The following is a 15654-nucleotide window of genomic DNA, read 5'->3' as shown; positions in this document are numbered from 1 at the left end:
AGGATCCAAACCTTCTTGGTGCTCTTCATGTTGAAAATGATCTCCTTTGGCACCCAAATGCGTTTGGCCCCATTGTTGGCTTGCTTGTTCACCTTAATAGCCACCACCTTGTCATTTTTCTTCTTCTTCAAGAGATAAGGTGTGGAGGCCTTTTTGTCCATCTTGTTGGTGTAGGTGTTGGAGAGCTTGTTTGTTTCCTTTTTGTTTTTATCTTTCTTCTTAGCTCCTCTCCCATTCTTCACCTTGCACTCATAGGACTTGTGGCCTCCCTTGTGGCACACGTAGTAAATCATGGTTTGTCCTTCATCAAGCTTCTTCACTCCCTTAATGGTGTTATCTTAATGAAGTTGGGCTTGTTCCATTTTGCCTTTTACTTGAGTCAATTCCTTGGTAAGGCAAGCTACTTCTTGCTTGAGTTGCTCATTCTCCATTGCGAGCTCTTGTGTGCATGTATCTACAACAACTTTCTCAACACAAATTTGGTTGCACAAGGGTGAGTCTAAACATAAATCATTGCAAGAAGTAGAAACATCCTTTTTAGGCATGTCAAAGATAGAACTTTTCTTTTTAGGTGCCTTGGTGAGGGTTGTACCGACGGCTTCAAGATTAGCAACTTTATTAGTTAGCTCATCACAATGTTTGCACATGGTTTCATATAAACTTTTATAAGCATCTTGTGAGCTAGCTAACTTTTCTTTAAATTTTTTATTTTTCTTTACAAGTTGCTCATCATTGATTGTGCATGCATTTGTTGTTGCACTAGCCTCAAGTTGCTCAATTTTAGTAGATAGTTCAATATTGAGATTAGCAAATGTCTCATATTGTTCAAGCAAAATTTTATATGCTTCTTATGAACTATCTAGCTTTTCTTGCAATATTTTTAGCTTCTTTTGTTGGCTAGTGCAAGCCTTAGCATATTTAAGATTTTCTTGCACAAGTTTATTAAGAGAAGGCATTTCATCATCACTATCACTCTCACTAGAGGATGAGCTTTCGTTACCTCGTGCCATAAGGCACACACGATAAGAGCTTGATGATGAGTGCTTGTGGCCTCGCCTCTTGTGATGGTCTTCTTCTTCACTTGAAGAATAATCCCATGACCTTATTGATGTGAGGGTTTTGTCCTTGCACATCTTCTTCTTTGTCTTGGGTGTGGGCTTGTTTGGACAAACTTCCACAAAGTGCCTAACTCGCCGCATCCATAGCATCTTTTTTTTCTTTGCTCATTTCTTTGATTGGTGAAGATGAAATCTTGAATTTGGATGGACACACCCTTGACATTGAGCCTTTGGATCATCTTCTCCACCTTGTTGATAAGTTTTATTGATTCTTCATCAAGGTCGGAGGTGAAGGAGGAAGTTGATCATCATCACTTGAATCTTCATCATCATCATCATCTTCTTCTTCATCTTCACTTGAGGAGCTTGAGCTTGAGCTTGAGCTTGTCTCAACTTGTTTGCCCTTCATCTTCTTTTTCTCACTACATGCGAGAGCTTTGCCTTTGCTTGATGACGAGGCTTCTTCTTGACATATCTTCCGTAATATTTCAAATGCCACAATCTTGCCAATGACCATGGCCGGGGTCATGGTGCTCAAGTCCTTCATATTGTGAAGGATGGTGATGATGCTTGCATATTTCTTTTGTGGTAGCACAGAGATGATCTTCCTCACGATGTCTGTATCATCTAGCTTCGTTAATCCTATTGAATAGAGCTCATTGATAATTAGATTCAAACAAGAATACATATCACGAACAAGCTTATCATCATTCACTTTAAAGGAATCATAATTTTGTTTAGCTAGACAATGTTTTTGCTCACGGACATTAGTTGTGCTGTCATGAAGCTCTTAGAGTTTTAACCAAATTTCATGTGTCGTATTTAAAGTCAACACTTGGTTAAACACATACATGCTAAAAGATTGAAACAAGCAAATTTTAGCTCTAGTATTGAAATGAATTTCGTTTTCTTCATTCTTTGTGGGTTTATCGGGATTCTTAAAGGGTTTCATCCCGTCACGAGTGACTCTCCAAACACCCAAATCTACCGTCTCAAGATGATAAGCCATTCTAGCTTTATAGTAAGGGAAGTTAGTGCCGTTAAAGTGTGGAGGCCTAGAGGTATTCATCCCAACCACTCTAAATAGCGTCGGCTCAACGACGGTGAAGCCAAAGATCCAAATTGAGCCAACCAGCTCTGATACCACTTGTAAGGGACCTAGATGCATAAGAGGGGGGGTGAATTAGGCAACTTAAAGATCTACTATAAACTATGGCCTCTTTTTTTATCCTTACCAAAAATCTATGCAAAAGATAAACTATCTAAATATGCAACTACGGTTTTGCTAGTGTATTGCTATCTCTACCACAAAAGAAGTTATGCAAACAATGTAAATACGGAAGCTAAAGAGTAAGGTAGAGATTGCAAACTCCTGTCGACGACTCTGGTATTTTTATCGAGGTATCGAGAAGCGCGTAAGCTTCTCCCTAGTCCTCGTTGGAGCTCCTCGCAAGGAATCCCTCGCAAGGGCCAAGCTCCTGGTCGGGTAACGCCGTGGATAGCCCCAGACCTTCCCCACGCACAAGTGGATCTCCGGTGTGCCTTCCGACAAGCCTCTCCCGGACCGCTCACGCCGTCTTCACTATCAAGCTTTCAGCCGAACCGCCGCCGGCCGTTTTCCCTTTGGTACACGGTGGCAATCACACCACAAACACGGTTGGTGCGATCTCGCAAGACTACAAGCCCCTTCGATGTACAACAATGGTGCGCACAAGCACCGAGTGATAAGAGGTGTACAAACCTCACTAAACACTAGGCCTAAACCTAGAGCAAGCGCATAAGCGGTGGTCTAATCAACCTAAGCACTTCACAAAGCACTTACGCTAATCACCTAATGAATCACTAAGCACTATGCAAGTGAAAATCACTAAAATAGTGTATCAATACCCTTGGTATGTTTCCTCTGCTCTCCTACTCTCAAATGGCCGGTTGGAGGCATATTTATAGCCCCAAATGAGAGAACTAGTCGTTGGAATCAAAACCAACGTTTCTGCTAGTGACCGGACGCTGCTGACGTTCTGACCGGATGTGTCCGATCTTGTCGACCGTTGGAACGCGCGCGTTGATCGGACTCTGGGCCGAGTCCGGTCTCACTCGATCGGACGCATCCGGTCGTGCTGGCATTGCTCTAGAACCTTTCTGGACATGATCGGACGCTACTTCTTGGTGCGTCCGGTCATCCTGCCGTCGCGTCCAGTCACGCTGAAAACATTACCGTGACAAAAAACAGTGTCATTTGTGCGTCCGGTCACTATTTCGCTCAGCGTCCGGTCACAACTACTGACGCTTGTTGTTGCCGTGCAACTGATCGGACACGTCCGGTCCTCCTAGGGCCACGTCTGATCACCTCTGCCGAGCTCGTTTCTTCGCGATCTTGCGTCCGGCTTGGTTCCCATCTTCGTGCTTAGACTATGCTTGATATCTTGGGTCTTCTCTTATAGTGCTGATCGTGGGATCATGTCGTCTTCGTCGAAGTCACGTCTTGCACCCTATTGAACTACAAAACAATTACTTGCAAATTCATTAGTCCAATTTAGTTGTGTTAGTCATCAAACACCAAAATCCAAAATAAATGAGCCTAGGGTCCATTTTCCTTACACAAAGAACGGGAGGGAATGAAAGAAGTGTGAGTGACCACTGTATTACTACTAGACCCGGTTAAGAAAGAAGTCTATGAGGATATGGTTATGATATGATTACTTCAGCAGTAAGGGTGTGTTTTTGGTACGAGAAATAGTGATCCATGGTCCTCGCGCTCTTCATTTGATGTCTTTTATCTCCAACCACATTATCGCTCACAAGCTAATAATTGGTACACGCATGAGGAATTAAGTCATTCCACTAAAATCATGGAACAAACTCATCATGCAAGTTCTTTGGGGCCACCTTATTTAGGATTGGGTGATGGCTCAAACCAAACACCCTTATGTTTTTGGTACGAGAAATAGTGATCCATGGTCCTCGCACTCCTCATTTGATCTCTTTGATCTCCAACCACATTATCGCTCACAAGCTAATAATTGATACACGCATGAGGAATTAAGTCATTCCACTAAAATCATGGAACAAACTCATCACGCAAGTTCTTTGGGGCCACCTTATTTAGGATTGGGTGATTGCTCAAACCAAACACCCTTATAAAACAATAACCATACATGTTCTGCATCAACTCCATTCTTTATAGAGAGAAACTCAGCTGGTAGGGGAAGACTATCCCCACAGTTTTTACAGAGATGCTAACACAAAGCAATATATGATTATTAAAGAATAGTATTATTACTCTATAAAGCTTCAAGCAATGGATGGGGCCACTCAGCAAATCTTAACAATATGCTAGAGCTTTAATCAATCAATAGAACCACTCAGCAAACCAGGCAACAACATTACATACCGTATCCTCAATGCCTTTTGATATCTACATGTATATTCTCTGAGGTTCTGCAACTATTGCTTTTTAAGACCTTTGAACAGATCACAGGATAGGTGCGCATGCAATCCTTCAAGCCTTCAAACCATCCACAAAAACGAATGCTATTCTTTCAGTCAGCATCTGCTTTGAGTGTCTACTGGTAACTGATATGTCAAGATGCAATTCTTAGCGCCTGTTTGGAAAGCAGGAATTTCATAGGAATTGCGCAAGAATTTCATAGGAATCAGTTCATTTTCACAAGAAAAATGCAGGACAGGTAAAAATTCCCGCATTCCAAACAGGACCAAGAAAGAACAATGATTTGTCAATCTTGTTAGGCTGTCTGCTTGATGCACATCATCCCAAATGAAAAATAATAAACATTTAAGGTATCCAAGCTCGAGCTATAACCTGATTGTTAAAAATGGAAAACAAATCCCTATGAGCCTAGAAGTTTGCTACGATAGAGAACTGTCTTTCACATGGTTATTAGTTTGATATAGCATTTCAACTGCTAAAATAAAATATGTATAGTGAATGCTGGGTGAGGGTTCATTTAGAAAAAAGAAAAAAACAGAGAGTGAATTAGATAAACTGAATATGGTTTTCAGCAGGTATGAACCATTTTTAGAAAAAAAGAAAAACTGAGTACGGTTTTAAGCAGCAAAGCAGGACAGCATCAGAAGAGATTATTGCACAGGACAGGAACTCATGTGCATGATACTATTATTTGGATTTTCATTGTGAACTTGCCATTCCCAACATTCTAAGCTCAGTTGTACCTTTACTACGGATGTGTTATGCTGTCATCAAGTCACTATGGCCCAAAAAGAATGAAAATACATAAAAGAACTGTAGCCCAATAGTGTAAAATCCAACCCCCAGCTCGAACCTTCTGCAAATAGAAATAACATGCTCAAGTCAGATTACCTTCGACTATTAGCATTCTGTGGCATCAAAATCAAATGTACACATGATATACATCACTGGAATTTAGGAAATAAAATGATTACAGAAACTAGGAACTTACGTAAGCTGGGATCATATTTATTAAATAATGACCCAAACTAAGCACGACTTCAGTGGAGACCACATACCACAGACAATTGTTGTGTCACAATAAAGCGCATGAGGCTGGTCATTCGAAAAAAGCGCAAGAGGCCAGAAATAAGATACCCACAGTTTTTGTACTAAGTTTCCATCCCAGTGTCTTAACTCTTAAGTTGCTTGCTGGGAAAGACTGGGGACTTGCTATATATACTTTTATAAAAGAGGTTATAAAAGCTGTTTCTGATCATTATGCTTTATTGAGTATCAACGCTAAATGCTCACTTCACGTCATTTTTGTTTTAAAACAATGGAAATAAGGGTGGGTATGCACATGCCAAATTATACAAGAACTGGGATTTCAGGAACCACACAAATTTCCAAACATGGATATCAGTTAAGTTCCATGTCCCTCAGTCTTTACCAAAACCTTCTCTCTTGTATTCTATAATATTCCAATACCGAACATGTTTGCACAATATCAAAAACCAAATTAATGGGCTAAAACCTAGAACATACTAGTGGCAGGAACATGTTGCTTCCACAGTAGCAATAAATCAATAATATTATAGATACCGGAAACTATATGTTGTTCATTAACTACCATCTTAACACGAACATCCCAAATTCCCGGTATCAAAATATGGCTCCACAGCTGGGCAGACTCATTTACATTTCAATCCAAGTCAACAGTCATCTAATGAGAATCAACAATAAATACGTTACAGAATCAGCAGCATAACCTAAAAGGGCAAGAATCCATTGCTTACCTTAATGGACAGCACGGATGAGGATGCAGAAGAAGGTAGTAGACCTGAGACACCGATGTCATATGAAATCCTTCCATCAGGAAGGAACAGCCCATAATGCCTCTCAGAGCCAGCTCCAGGCTTCTGATTCTCATTAAACAAGGCAAATATATATGCTTTGACTGGTCTCTTTGGCTTCAGAGGAGTTCCCGTCCTCAGAAATAGCCGTTTACGAAGATTGAAATTATATGTCCTTGCATTCTCAGATGAAGCTCCTGCTTCATTTTGATCCCCACTAGAAGCCCAGCCAGTCTCTGCCACCCGAACCTCCATGTCATCATAACCAGCAGCATGTAGAGCAGCGTAAGCTGCATCTATCTGAGCATCAAACATATTGTCATAGTGCAGGCTAGTATTCAGGTCAACTATTCCTTTGTTGGGTTTAAAGAGAGCATAATTGATATCAATATGTTCTGGATCACTTATGTAAGCCAAAAAGGGGTATGCGTTGACATAGAAAGGTGAGCCAATCATTGCAAAGAAGTCGAGGAGAGGTTTCATGTATGCCATGAGCTCTTCCTTGAACACACATGCGGAGGGTGGATAAGAAGTAGCAAAAACAGCTTCCGAATGAGGTGTGAAAAGCTCAATTTTACTCTCCAAGTGGAGCCTCTTGAGTCCATCATACACGTTCTTCACAGCATCGACAAGTGGCTGATACAAGCTTTGATCTTGGCCTCCCAGCACCTCATTTCCCACAGTGATCCCAACGATGCGCGTCTCAGGGAGATAAGGCTGCACATTTTGATTTAGCCAGTCCATCGAACGGCTTGTGTTTGCAGCCATATCCTTGACAAGCTCATTGGGGATTGCGATGACCAGATTGATCCCAGACCCTTTGAACGCATCGAGAACGCTGTGGTCTGCGTCGTATATCTTAACATTCCTTATCTTTGCTCTCCTCAGGAGCTCAACCACTTTATCAGGGGAAGGGATGTTGTTTGCTATTCGGCCGTAGTTTATCCCGTAACCGCCTACAAAAGCTTCAACGGCTAGCGGACCTAGTAACAACAAACACCACCAATCAAATTTCAGTATAACAAAAATAGGCATTTTTGTTACATGGTAACAGACATCTATTGCAATTGTCACCAATCGAAAGCGACAACGCTAAAACACTGAACTGAATATGTATCATTAAGGAAAATGTCAGTACCAGGTGGCGGGAACGCCAGGAGGCAGCAGCAAAGGAGCAGCACCGTCTGCGGCACCATCATCGCAGTCCGGAAATCGATCAGCGAGGAGCAGGAATCAAACAGGAGACTGCCACAGTTGGCACCAGCAGAGTCAGAGGGGCAGGCAAGCAGCGCCTTGCTGAGCACTTCGGTTCCGGGCCGGGGCGTGGCACCAGGGCGGCAAGTTCCATAGACGGACAGGGGCCCTCCAAGGCCGGGCACGGCGGGTGCTCTCCCCACGCCGCCGCCGCTTGTGCTGTCGCACGGGAGAGAATCAGCAGCGATGGAAAAGGAGAACAGAATCCACAAGAACCTCGGATCCCTCGCTTCCACCGCAACCACAAACCAAACCACCAACAACGGCAACGCGAACACGAAGGAAGGGTAGGTCAAGGAGGAATCTTTCCTGCGCCGCCTTCTTTAACACTCCGCCCAACAGCAGCAAGCAGCCAAGCAGCGAAGCAAGGCGGTGGAAGTATGCCTGGTGGAAAAGCGGGGAACTTTCTCCTGGCTAATCTCGCACGAGGGAGGGGGGTTAAGATGGTTTGCTTAGCGAGAAGGAGAGATCGATCGGGGGGGAAGGGGTGGGCGGACGAAGTAGATTGGCGAACCAACGAAGGGGGGACGCCGGTCGGGAGTGAAGGGGACGGAGCGGAGGACCTTGCCGCCGGGCCCGCCTTGCGCTCCGGACACGGAGCCGGCGGCGGGCGGCGGGTGCGACGGAGAGGGAAACCGCAACCGCTGCTCCGTCTCTCTCTCTCTCTCTCTCTCTCTCTCTCTCTCTCTCTCTCTCTCTCCCTCCCTCTCTCTCCTATGGGCTATGGTGGTGGAAGGGGTTTCGCCGTTCCGGCTGGGGTTTGATTTTTGAAAACGCGGAGGGGAGGGGGGAGGAAGCAGCTAAGCCGGGTGCGCAGCAGTAGGACAGGGGCAGGCGCCGTGGCGGTGGTGTGGTGTGGTGCTCTGTGCGTGCGTGTCGTGGACCGGCGGTGGTGGGGACGAGCAGGGTGGCTTTTTTCCTTGGCCGTTTAGCGGATCGCCCCTTCAAAGTCTATAGATGTATCGACGTATCGTGTAGTACGTTGCCAACCCTTGGGTTTATTTTTATTTTATTTATCTTTTGAAACCATGCCTCTTGGACTTTTTTTATTCTTCTAGCAGGCCCGTCCCATGGGGGAGGGCAGGCAGTGCGACGCCCGGGGGGCCATGGCACTAGGGGCCCATGAGTATACATATATGTAGTACATGTATTTGGCTCCATACGGTCACGTCCAGTTCAGTCTGCGGCTCTGCGCGGCAACCCTTTCCTATTCGCGACTCCGCGTCAAAGCATGCGTGCTGTTGCGCCGCGGCGGCTGTTCCGGCGTTCCCAAATCCTGAAATCCCGATTTCCGTAATCTAGAATCCCGTGATCCCAGCAGGCGCCCACTAACCCAGCTGCGCTGCAGTCCCTTCATCCCTGTCCCCGACTCTCTGCGGTAAGTGATTATGGTTTCAGTTCATCAGTATTTATTGTTTGTTCGATCTGAAAACTTCAGTTTCTTTTTTACCTTGCAATCCAATACATACAGGCATCAAGCGATAGTGCAGCGAATTGTTGATCTATTAGTTTAATTATTTAATTCATCAAGGAACTTATGGACATGCCACAGGCAGCAGGCTGCCCATAATTTGTTTTAAATTTTAAGTCATTTCATGGATTTCACCGTTCTTTAAGCTTCTTTGATGTATTGTCGTTTTTTAACAAACTATATTTTGCGAGTTAACTCTTATTACCGGTAGTACTATATAGTTCAATCTCGTGATATTAAAATATTAGATTGCTGGGACTTCATTGTCTTGTTTGCCCAAGGGCCCTAGAAATTGTTGGGACGGCCCTGTCTTCTAGAGGTTGCCTTTTGTTCCATATTAGAGATGGGCGTTAATCTTCTCTATTTGCAGAACCAAGAGATGGAGTGGGTGTGCCTAAGTCTAATAACTGTCTAAGCTTCTCAAGAGTATACTTAGCTTTGGTTTGTTTCGGATCAAAATCCGATTCTCGGTTGGCCTACCTCGAGGCGTTTGGCGGGTGGTGGAGAAAATCATGCGGTGGCTGAACTACACGTAGTTCATTTTATGTGGTGGTTAAATTGGCACCTCCGAGCGCGGATGCGTAAACGTAGCTCGATTATCCAGACCCCATATCCAAACAGGGCATTAGCCTTTCCACGGGAAGCATTCACGTGGAATAGGAATGCCATAGTGTAAGGGTTGAAGGATCAATGTGAGATGCATACAAGAGCCGATTTCAATAGCCTCTTGGTTAGGTACACACCTTCTAAGTTTGATCACTAGCTAAGGCACATGTGTTGAGACCATATGTGGAAGGGATAACGACTTGTTGGAGATCGTAATATGATAATGTGGATCCATAATTATCTTTATGTATATATGATCCTCTCTCGGATGTAGACTCAGGTTAAGGGTTTCCTTAGCCAAACAGATGTCTAGGAAAGTAGAATTGATTGTAAGTGGATGGTGACTTTGTTAAGGTGATGGAAAAATGATAATTCAAGGGTGGGAACGGACGGAAGAATAATACACTCGACTTTGCCAACTTTGGACTTGATAACGCGTGAGAGACGAGTGGGATGAAAAGAGGAACACTACTTTGTGTTTCATATGGAGCTCAATATTTAATTTGTAACTCACTATCTGTGTTTGGCAAGGTCCAATGATATAGGGAAATTAGCTTTTGTCAGCGTGGTTTTGCATTATGCTTCTTTGAAAGAATCTTGTGTTATACTTTTTTATGCTTCCTAGTTCTACTAGGTGCGTGTTGGATAGGAAATGAATCTATATGACAATTTATCATGTTTCCATTTAGAGCTTCTGATTTTAAATGCTATTAGGAAGAAAAAAATCCACATAAAATGTCTGAATTGAATAGGAAATTTATGCGAATTTCAAAATTTTTGTAAGCATAGAACAACAAAATGAAATGGCTAGTTTTTGTATATATGAAACACCATCGGTAGATAACTATACATGTTCCTTGCGAATCTTACCTTAAAAATGGGCAATTCAGACCTAGATATCATAATGGGGGCCATGTCTTGAAATCATATGTGGAAATGAGTACCGCCTTATTAGAGAATAAAATATAGTAACGTGAATCCATTGTTTTCCTAGATATCCAAAAAGGTTGGATCAATTGTAAGTGGATGGGTGACCTCGTTAAGGTGATTAGACATGATAATTGCAGGGTGAGAACAGATGGAAGGATAACACAATCAACTTCACCAACTTTGGATTCTTGATCACACTAGAAATGATTGGAAAGAAAGGAGGAATGGTACTTTGTATTTCATATGGATCTTTGTATATCCCTAGCACATTTGGCATGGCATGGGCATAAATCGGCTTTCTTTGGTGGTTTTGCAATCCCCCTCCTCCCCACCCTCCGAAAGCATTTGACGGTATATTCTTTTATGCATCCTATTTCTAGGTGCATATTAGATGGCTTTATTTGAAATGTTATTATGAAAAAAATTCCACATGAAATGCCTTGTGGATTTAAGAAATTTTGTAAGCTTAGATCAATAAAATGAAAATGGCTAGTGTGCACATAAAAAGGCCTGGAACCACATTGGCAGACCACTAGACATGTTCCTTACAAATTTAGCCTCAGATTGGACAGTTTGGGCCTAGATATCATGACTTTCCAAGCAAGCGGTCGTGTATTTGGCCATGTTCGCTTGTCTTATAATCCGTACTTTTCGGCTTGTCTTTTCAGCCGGAACAGTGTTTCAGCTTGTTTTTTCAGCGAAGCGAACCGGGCAAAGTATTGCACAACTTCTCCTTTGTGAATAATGAGAGTAGATCACAAGAACTTGACCACTCGGAAAAAAGGTCTCCCTAATAAAATATAAAAGAATTTGCAGCAGAGTAGTAAGAAATTCGGTGTTGGTATGCAGGACTAGAGTTGGTGGAGCGAAAGGTGAGATGACGATGTCGTTAGAAAACATATCTTTCAACCAACAGAGTGGAATTACACACGCGTCTGTGGCCCCTTATGATTGGATTCCGGTGAACGCCGTACCGTGTTAGTGGCCCTAAAAGCCAATTTCTGTTGTGCCTAAGCATCGCCATTTATATACGTTTTCCTTAGTGCTGACGGTGCAACAATAATATTCATTAGGTACCCAAAAGCTTTGCCATGCCAGGGTGATGTGGTGCTTTTAAGAGTGGTCATCATCACTAGCTCAGATGACATGACACTCACTACCACAAAGTTCTTTTCCGAGATGCATGCTGCTTTGCTAATGGCATCCGACTGAAGACCTCGCCATTGACTGACTGAAGAAAGTCTGAAAATGTAGAAAGAATACTACGAGAGAGTTTAGTTTTGCAAAGAAGCCCTCAAAAGATGTCTGGAAAAAGATTCAAAATAAAATAAAAGAAAGGTGTTTGTAACGTAGCTGAGAAAAAGGCATAACCGTAGGCGTTGGAACGGAAAAGCGTGGCAAGCCATCATGTCGTCGTCGTCGCGGCCAGGAGAGGGCGTCGTCGGCCAGCAGTCGTCCGGCCGGTTGCGTGACGGCGACCGTGCACCCGTATGGCATCGCACGCGGAGCTTTCTCCGGCGGAGGGCCCGCGATGGCGTCACAGGATCGTGGGCCTGGTCCTGATCCATGGGCTGCATGGGTACACCGGAATTTCGTGCCCGTCAAGCCGGGGCCCGCCGGAGAGAGCGACGCTGGATCCTCTGGAGCTACGGGAGAGATAAAGGGCATCATTACGCGATAACAACGCATCATTAGTGAATGATGACTACATACTTACCGATCGGGTCGGGCTGGTCGGTCTTCCCAGTTGTGTTCGAGTGATGGCCAGTCAGGACACCATCCTAGCTAGTACTGGCTTGGCCTTGCACAGAGCCTGCACTCGAGGGAACGTACTCTAGCTGCTTGGCCCAATCCTGGCCGAGTGATTATTAGCAGGGAAAATTGGTTACATAATATCAAAAGGTTGCGACTTTCATAAAATACCATTAAATGATTTCGGTCCCGTAAAATAGCACTGAAAATTATCATTTTTACACACAGGAGTGTTAATTTGACATAAACTCTAAAATTTTGGTGACCTTTTTGCCCTTGCCTTATCCTCATACGTGAAAGGGACTCAGGCACCTAGGAAAAGGGTCGCACGCACGGGAGCAGCCGGGCCGCGCCGCGATCCGACTCTGCCGGCCGCTGAGTTCCGAAGGCCTCCTGTGCCAGCAGCCGCGGGTTGCTCCCTGCGCGTAGGCCTCTCCTCGCGTGGAGGCCGCGCGATCCACCGCAGGGTGCTCCTTGCGCGGAGGCTGCGCCGCCCGCGCCGCCCGCGCCGTTCGTCATAGGCTGCTCCTCGTGCCGTGACTGCGGCGCCTCCGTCGGCCGCCGCCTCCACCTCCTCCTCAACTGCGTGCTGCGCCGGCCACGACTCCTCCTCTAGTGCGCATGTGGTGGAACAATGCATCGATCTGAGATCCCTGACGGGTAAGAATGAAACCCTAGCTATCTACTTGTTCATGGTTCGTAGCACAGCTGAAATTAGTTGTGAATTGCGATTGTTTCTGTGTTATCTGGTTCATTTGTGTGTGCGATTTCACCTGGTATGAGGATGGTCACCGATGAGAAAGGACATTTAGCAACAGTGCTAAATTTTTTTTGCACTGCTACTATTTTAGGATTGATCCAAACAATGCATGTCGAGTAGTGATTGATGTTTCTTCCTACTCAACTATTGAGGATGGTCGATCTGTGTACAAAAAGGGCAGATGCTTGGACTGGTGGGTGGATGCAGAAGAGTACTCCATCATTTGATATGGAGAAAGATGTGTTCAAGCACTTTAGTTGGGCTAGTTATCATGAGGCAAACTTTTCATTTGTGGGTCATAATAATCTAACAATTCGCCTCGGTATGGACCAAGAGCTTCTAACTTTGCTGCGAGCCTAAAAAAATGGTGGAGTTTATCATGACCATAGATAGATGTGAGCATGCTGATATGGCTTTGATTGAGAATGAACGACAAGTGACAGACGAAGAGAATGACCCTGTCGGTGCAGAAAGTGACCAACACGTAAGTATTTGTAGTTTTGTTGTATGTTGTGATCGGATGTGGCCTAGCACTCAATGACACATAGTTTATACTAGTTCAGGCAACGTGCCCTACATCTAGTTTGAGTCGGTCGATGACTTTATTCCTGAGCTCAGGTGCTCGAAGTTTGCTGTGGGGTTACAAACAGAAGGGAGAAGGATGGGGCGTACAAGAGGTCCGGTCGTACTCTAGTCTAAAGGGCCGAGAGTGATGGGAGCTCTGCTATGTGCTAAGTGTTCGAGCGTATGTTTGAGGTTTGAACCTAGTGGTTCTGTTGTGGTGTGTGAATGAACTAAGGGATCTATCTATTGGGAGAGAGCGTATCCCCTTTTATAGATGAAGGGGACAACCTTACAAGCGAGAGAGAGTACGCATGCTACTAAGTCTTGTTGCCCACGCCATCGGGTACAAGATAATTATAGGCGCCCATAACACTGTTAATGTCAGATGCATGTGGGAGGATGTGTCTTCTTCTAGTATGGCAGACGTCGGTGCTTGCCATACTGTTGATGCCCAGAGGTATGTAGGGGATTTTACCATGTTCGCCTGGTATGGTAAACACCGACGCCCACAACACTGTTGATGCCTAGAGTCATGTGGGGGGAAGCCTTACCGTGTTTGTCTGGTATGAGAGTTGATGGCGCCCACAAAACTGTAGGGCAAATGTCGACGCCCACAACACTGCTTGGGTTCTGACATACCAGGAAGGTTGCAGGGTATCCTTCAGACATGCCCTGTTGGTACTGTCCTATAGGTGTACAGGGTACGGTCCTCGATATTGCGGTTGACTTGAGTGCCCTGCCTTACTTTCTCCATCTATTTCCTGGTCCTTACCGAGTGGGCGTCCCCGATCGGTTGGTCCTAGTTGGCTCTGATTGCGCCAGTCGGAGAGGAGATGTAAGCAGGGGTTCGGTGCATCCTTGGTCGGAGACACGGGTTGGAGTCGGAAGTTGTGTTTGGCCAGGCCTTCCGGTCGGAGAGGCCGTCCGGAGGCGGGCCAGAGTCAGAAGCGAGCGTTGTTCCTCCTTAGCCTTCCGATCGGAGAGGCTGGCCGAAGTCGGAAGCGGGCGCCGTTCCTCCTCGACTAGGCCTTCCGGTCAGAGATTGAATCGTCCTTCTGGCCTGCCGTTTAGGTATTTGGGCCGGCCCATGAGTTGCGCGTCGTTCGCAACGTTGTCTACTGGGCCGAGCCTTTGTTGGAAAGCCGGTCTATGAGGGACCCCAGGTTTATGAACCCGACAAACCCACAACTTTAGGTCACAGAAAAAGTTCAAGGAGATGCATGTGACTGCAGAATTGGATGGTCTAGAATGGGCCATGGAACCTCGAATTGGTGTTACAGCTGCTGGTCCTTCTAGAGTAGAGGAGGAGGAGGAAGGTGACCAATATATGGAACCAGGTGTTGACCATGAGGGAGATGATCTGGTTGGAGTGGATGAAGAGTGGAGGTATTTTAGGAAGGTACCTGAAGTAGGAAGCAATGAGAAAGTGCAGCAAGAAAAGAAGAAAACAGAGAACGACAAGAATGTAACTGAAGCTACAGATCCTGAGGCTGTGCCAAGTGATGAAGCCACCATGATGCAAGATGCTCCATATGTTGCACTCACTATATATGACAGAGGCAACCTTGATATAAAGGAAGGTTTGACATTTCCTGACAAAAAGGCCTTCGTACTGATGATTAAGCAATATGCCATAAAAAGGGAGTTTCAAACATTTGTAGAGCATAGTGATAAATCAAGATATAGGGCAAGATGTGCAGATTCAGAGTGTGGATGGAAAGTTCATGCAAAGAAACTTCTTGGTAAACTAATTTTATGCTCCTGTCACTTGGTACAATATCAATTCTTTCTGAGTATAATTATTGATTACCTTGATGTTATGTAGGAAAAGAAAAGAAAAACCAAGTACTTCAAACTCCACCAAAGCTCCTAAGAAATCTAAGAAAGCATCTGCAACAGCCTCTACTTCCTTAGTCACACAAACACCGGTTAGTCTAGGGCCAACAACGAGGTTGATGGCAGCTTCTACTTCTAGT

The 15654-nt window shown here is 44.8% G+C and overlaps 1 protein-coding gene across 3 annotated transcripts; it reads right to left on the bottom strand.

Annotated features, from left to right (window-relative positions):
- Positions 1 to 4187: 4187 nt before the first annotated feature.
- LOC136520374 (glucan endo-1,3-beta-glucosidase 14-like) lies at positions 4188 to 8431 on the bottom strand. Of its 3 annotated transcripts, none has more exons than XM_066513870.1 (4): positions 7480 to 8431; positions 6285 to 7324; positions 5250 to 5362; positions 4200 to 4878 (listed from the first exon to the last, which is right to left on the bottom strand). In XM_066513870.1, the coding sequence occupies exons 1-3, from the start codon at positions 7538 to 7540 to the stop codon at positions 5285 to 5287; spliced, it is 1179 nt and encodes a 392-aa protein (XP_066369967.1). In that variant the 5' UTR covers positions 7541 to 8431; the 3' UTR covers positions 4200 to 4878; positions 5250 to 5284. The 3 variants fall into 3 exon arrangements, with proteins under 3 accessions (XP_066369966.1, XP_066369967.1, XP_066369968.1); XM_066513871.1 differs by having other exon boundaries at positions 4202 to 4631; XM_066513869.1 differs by having other exon boundaries at positions 4188 to 5362.
- Between the last annotated feature and the right edge of the window lie 7223 nt (positions 8432 to 15654).

The sequence above is a fragment of the Miscanthus floridulus genome, chromosome 18 (genome assembly GCF_019320115.1).
Source record: "Miscanthus floridulus cultivar M001 chromosome 18, ASM1932011v1, whole genome shotgun sequence".
Lineage (NCBI taxonomy): Eukaryota > Viridiplantae > Streptophyta > Magnoliopsida > Poales > Poaceae > Miscanthus > Miscanthus floridulus.
This window is presented reverse-complemented; position numbering and strand designations above follow the sequence as displayed.

Excerpts from the sequence above, each read along its gene's own strand:
- LOC136520374 (XM_066513869.1), bottom strand. The coding sequence starts at position 7,540 with ATGATGGTGCCGCAGACGGTGCTGCTCCTTTGCTGCTGCCTCCTGGCG. Across the intron at positions 7,325-7,479 it reads CCTGGCGTTCCCGCCACCTG|GTCCGCTAGCCGTTGAAGCT; the intron begins GTACTGACATTT and ends TGTTGTTACTAG. Across the intron at positions 5,363-6,284 it reads CATCCGTGCTGTCCATTAAG|AAGGTTCGAGCTGGGGGTTG; the intron begins GTAAGCAATGGA and ends TTCTATTTGCAG.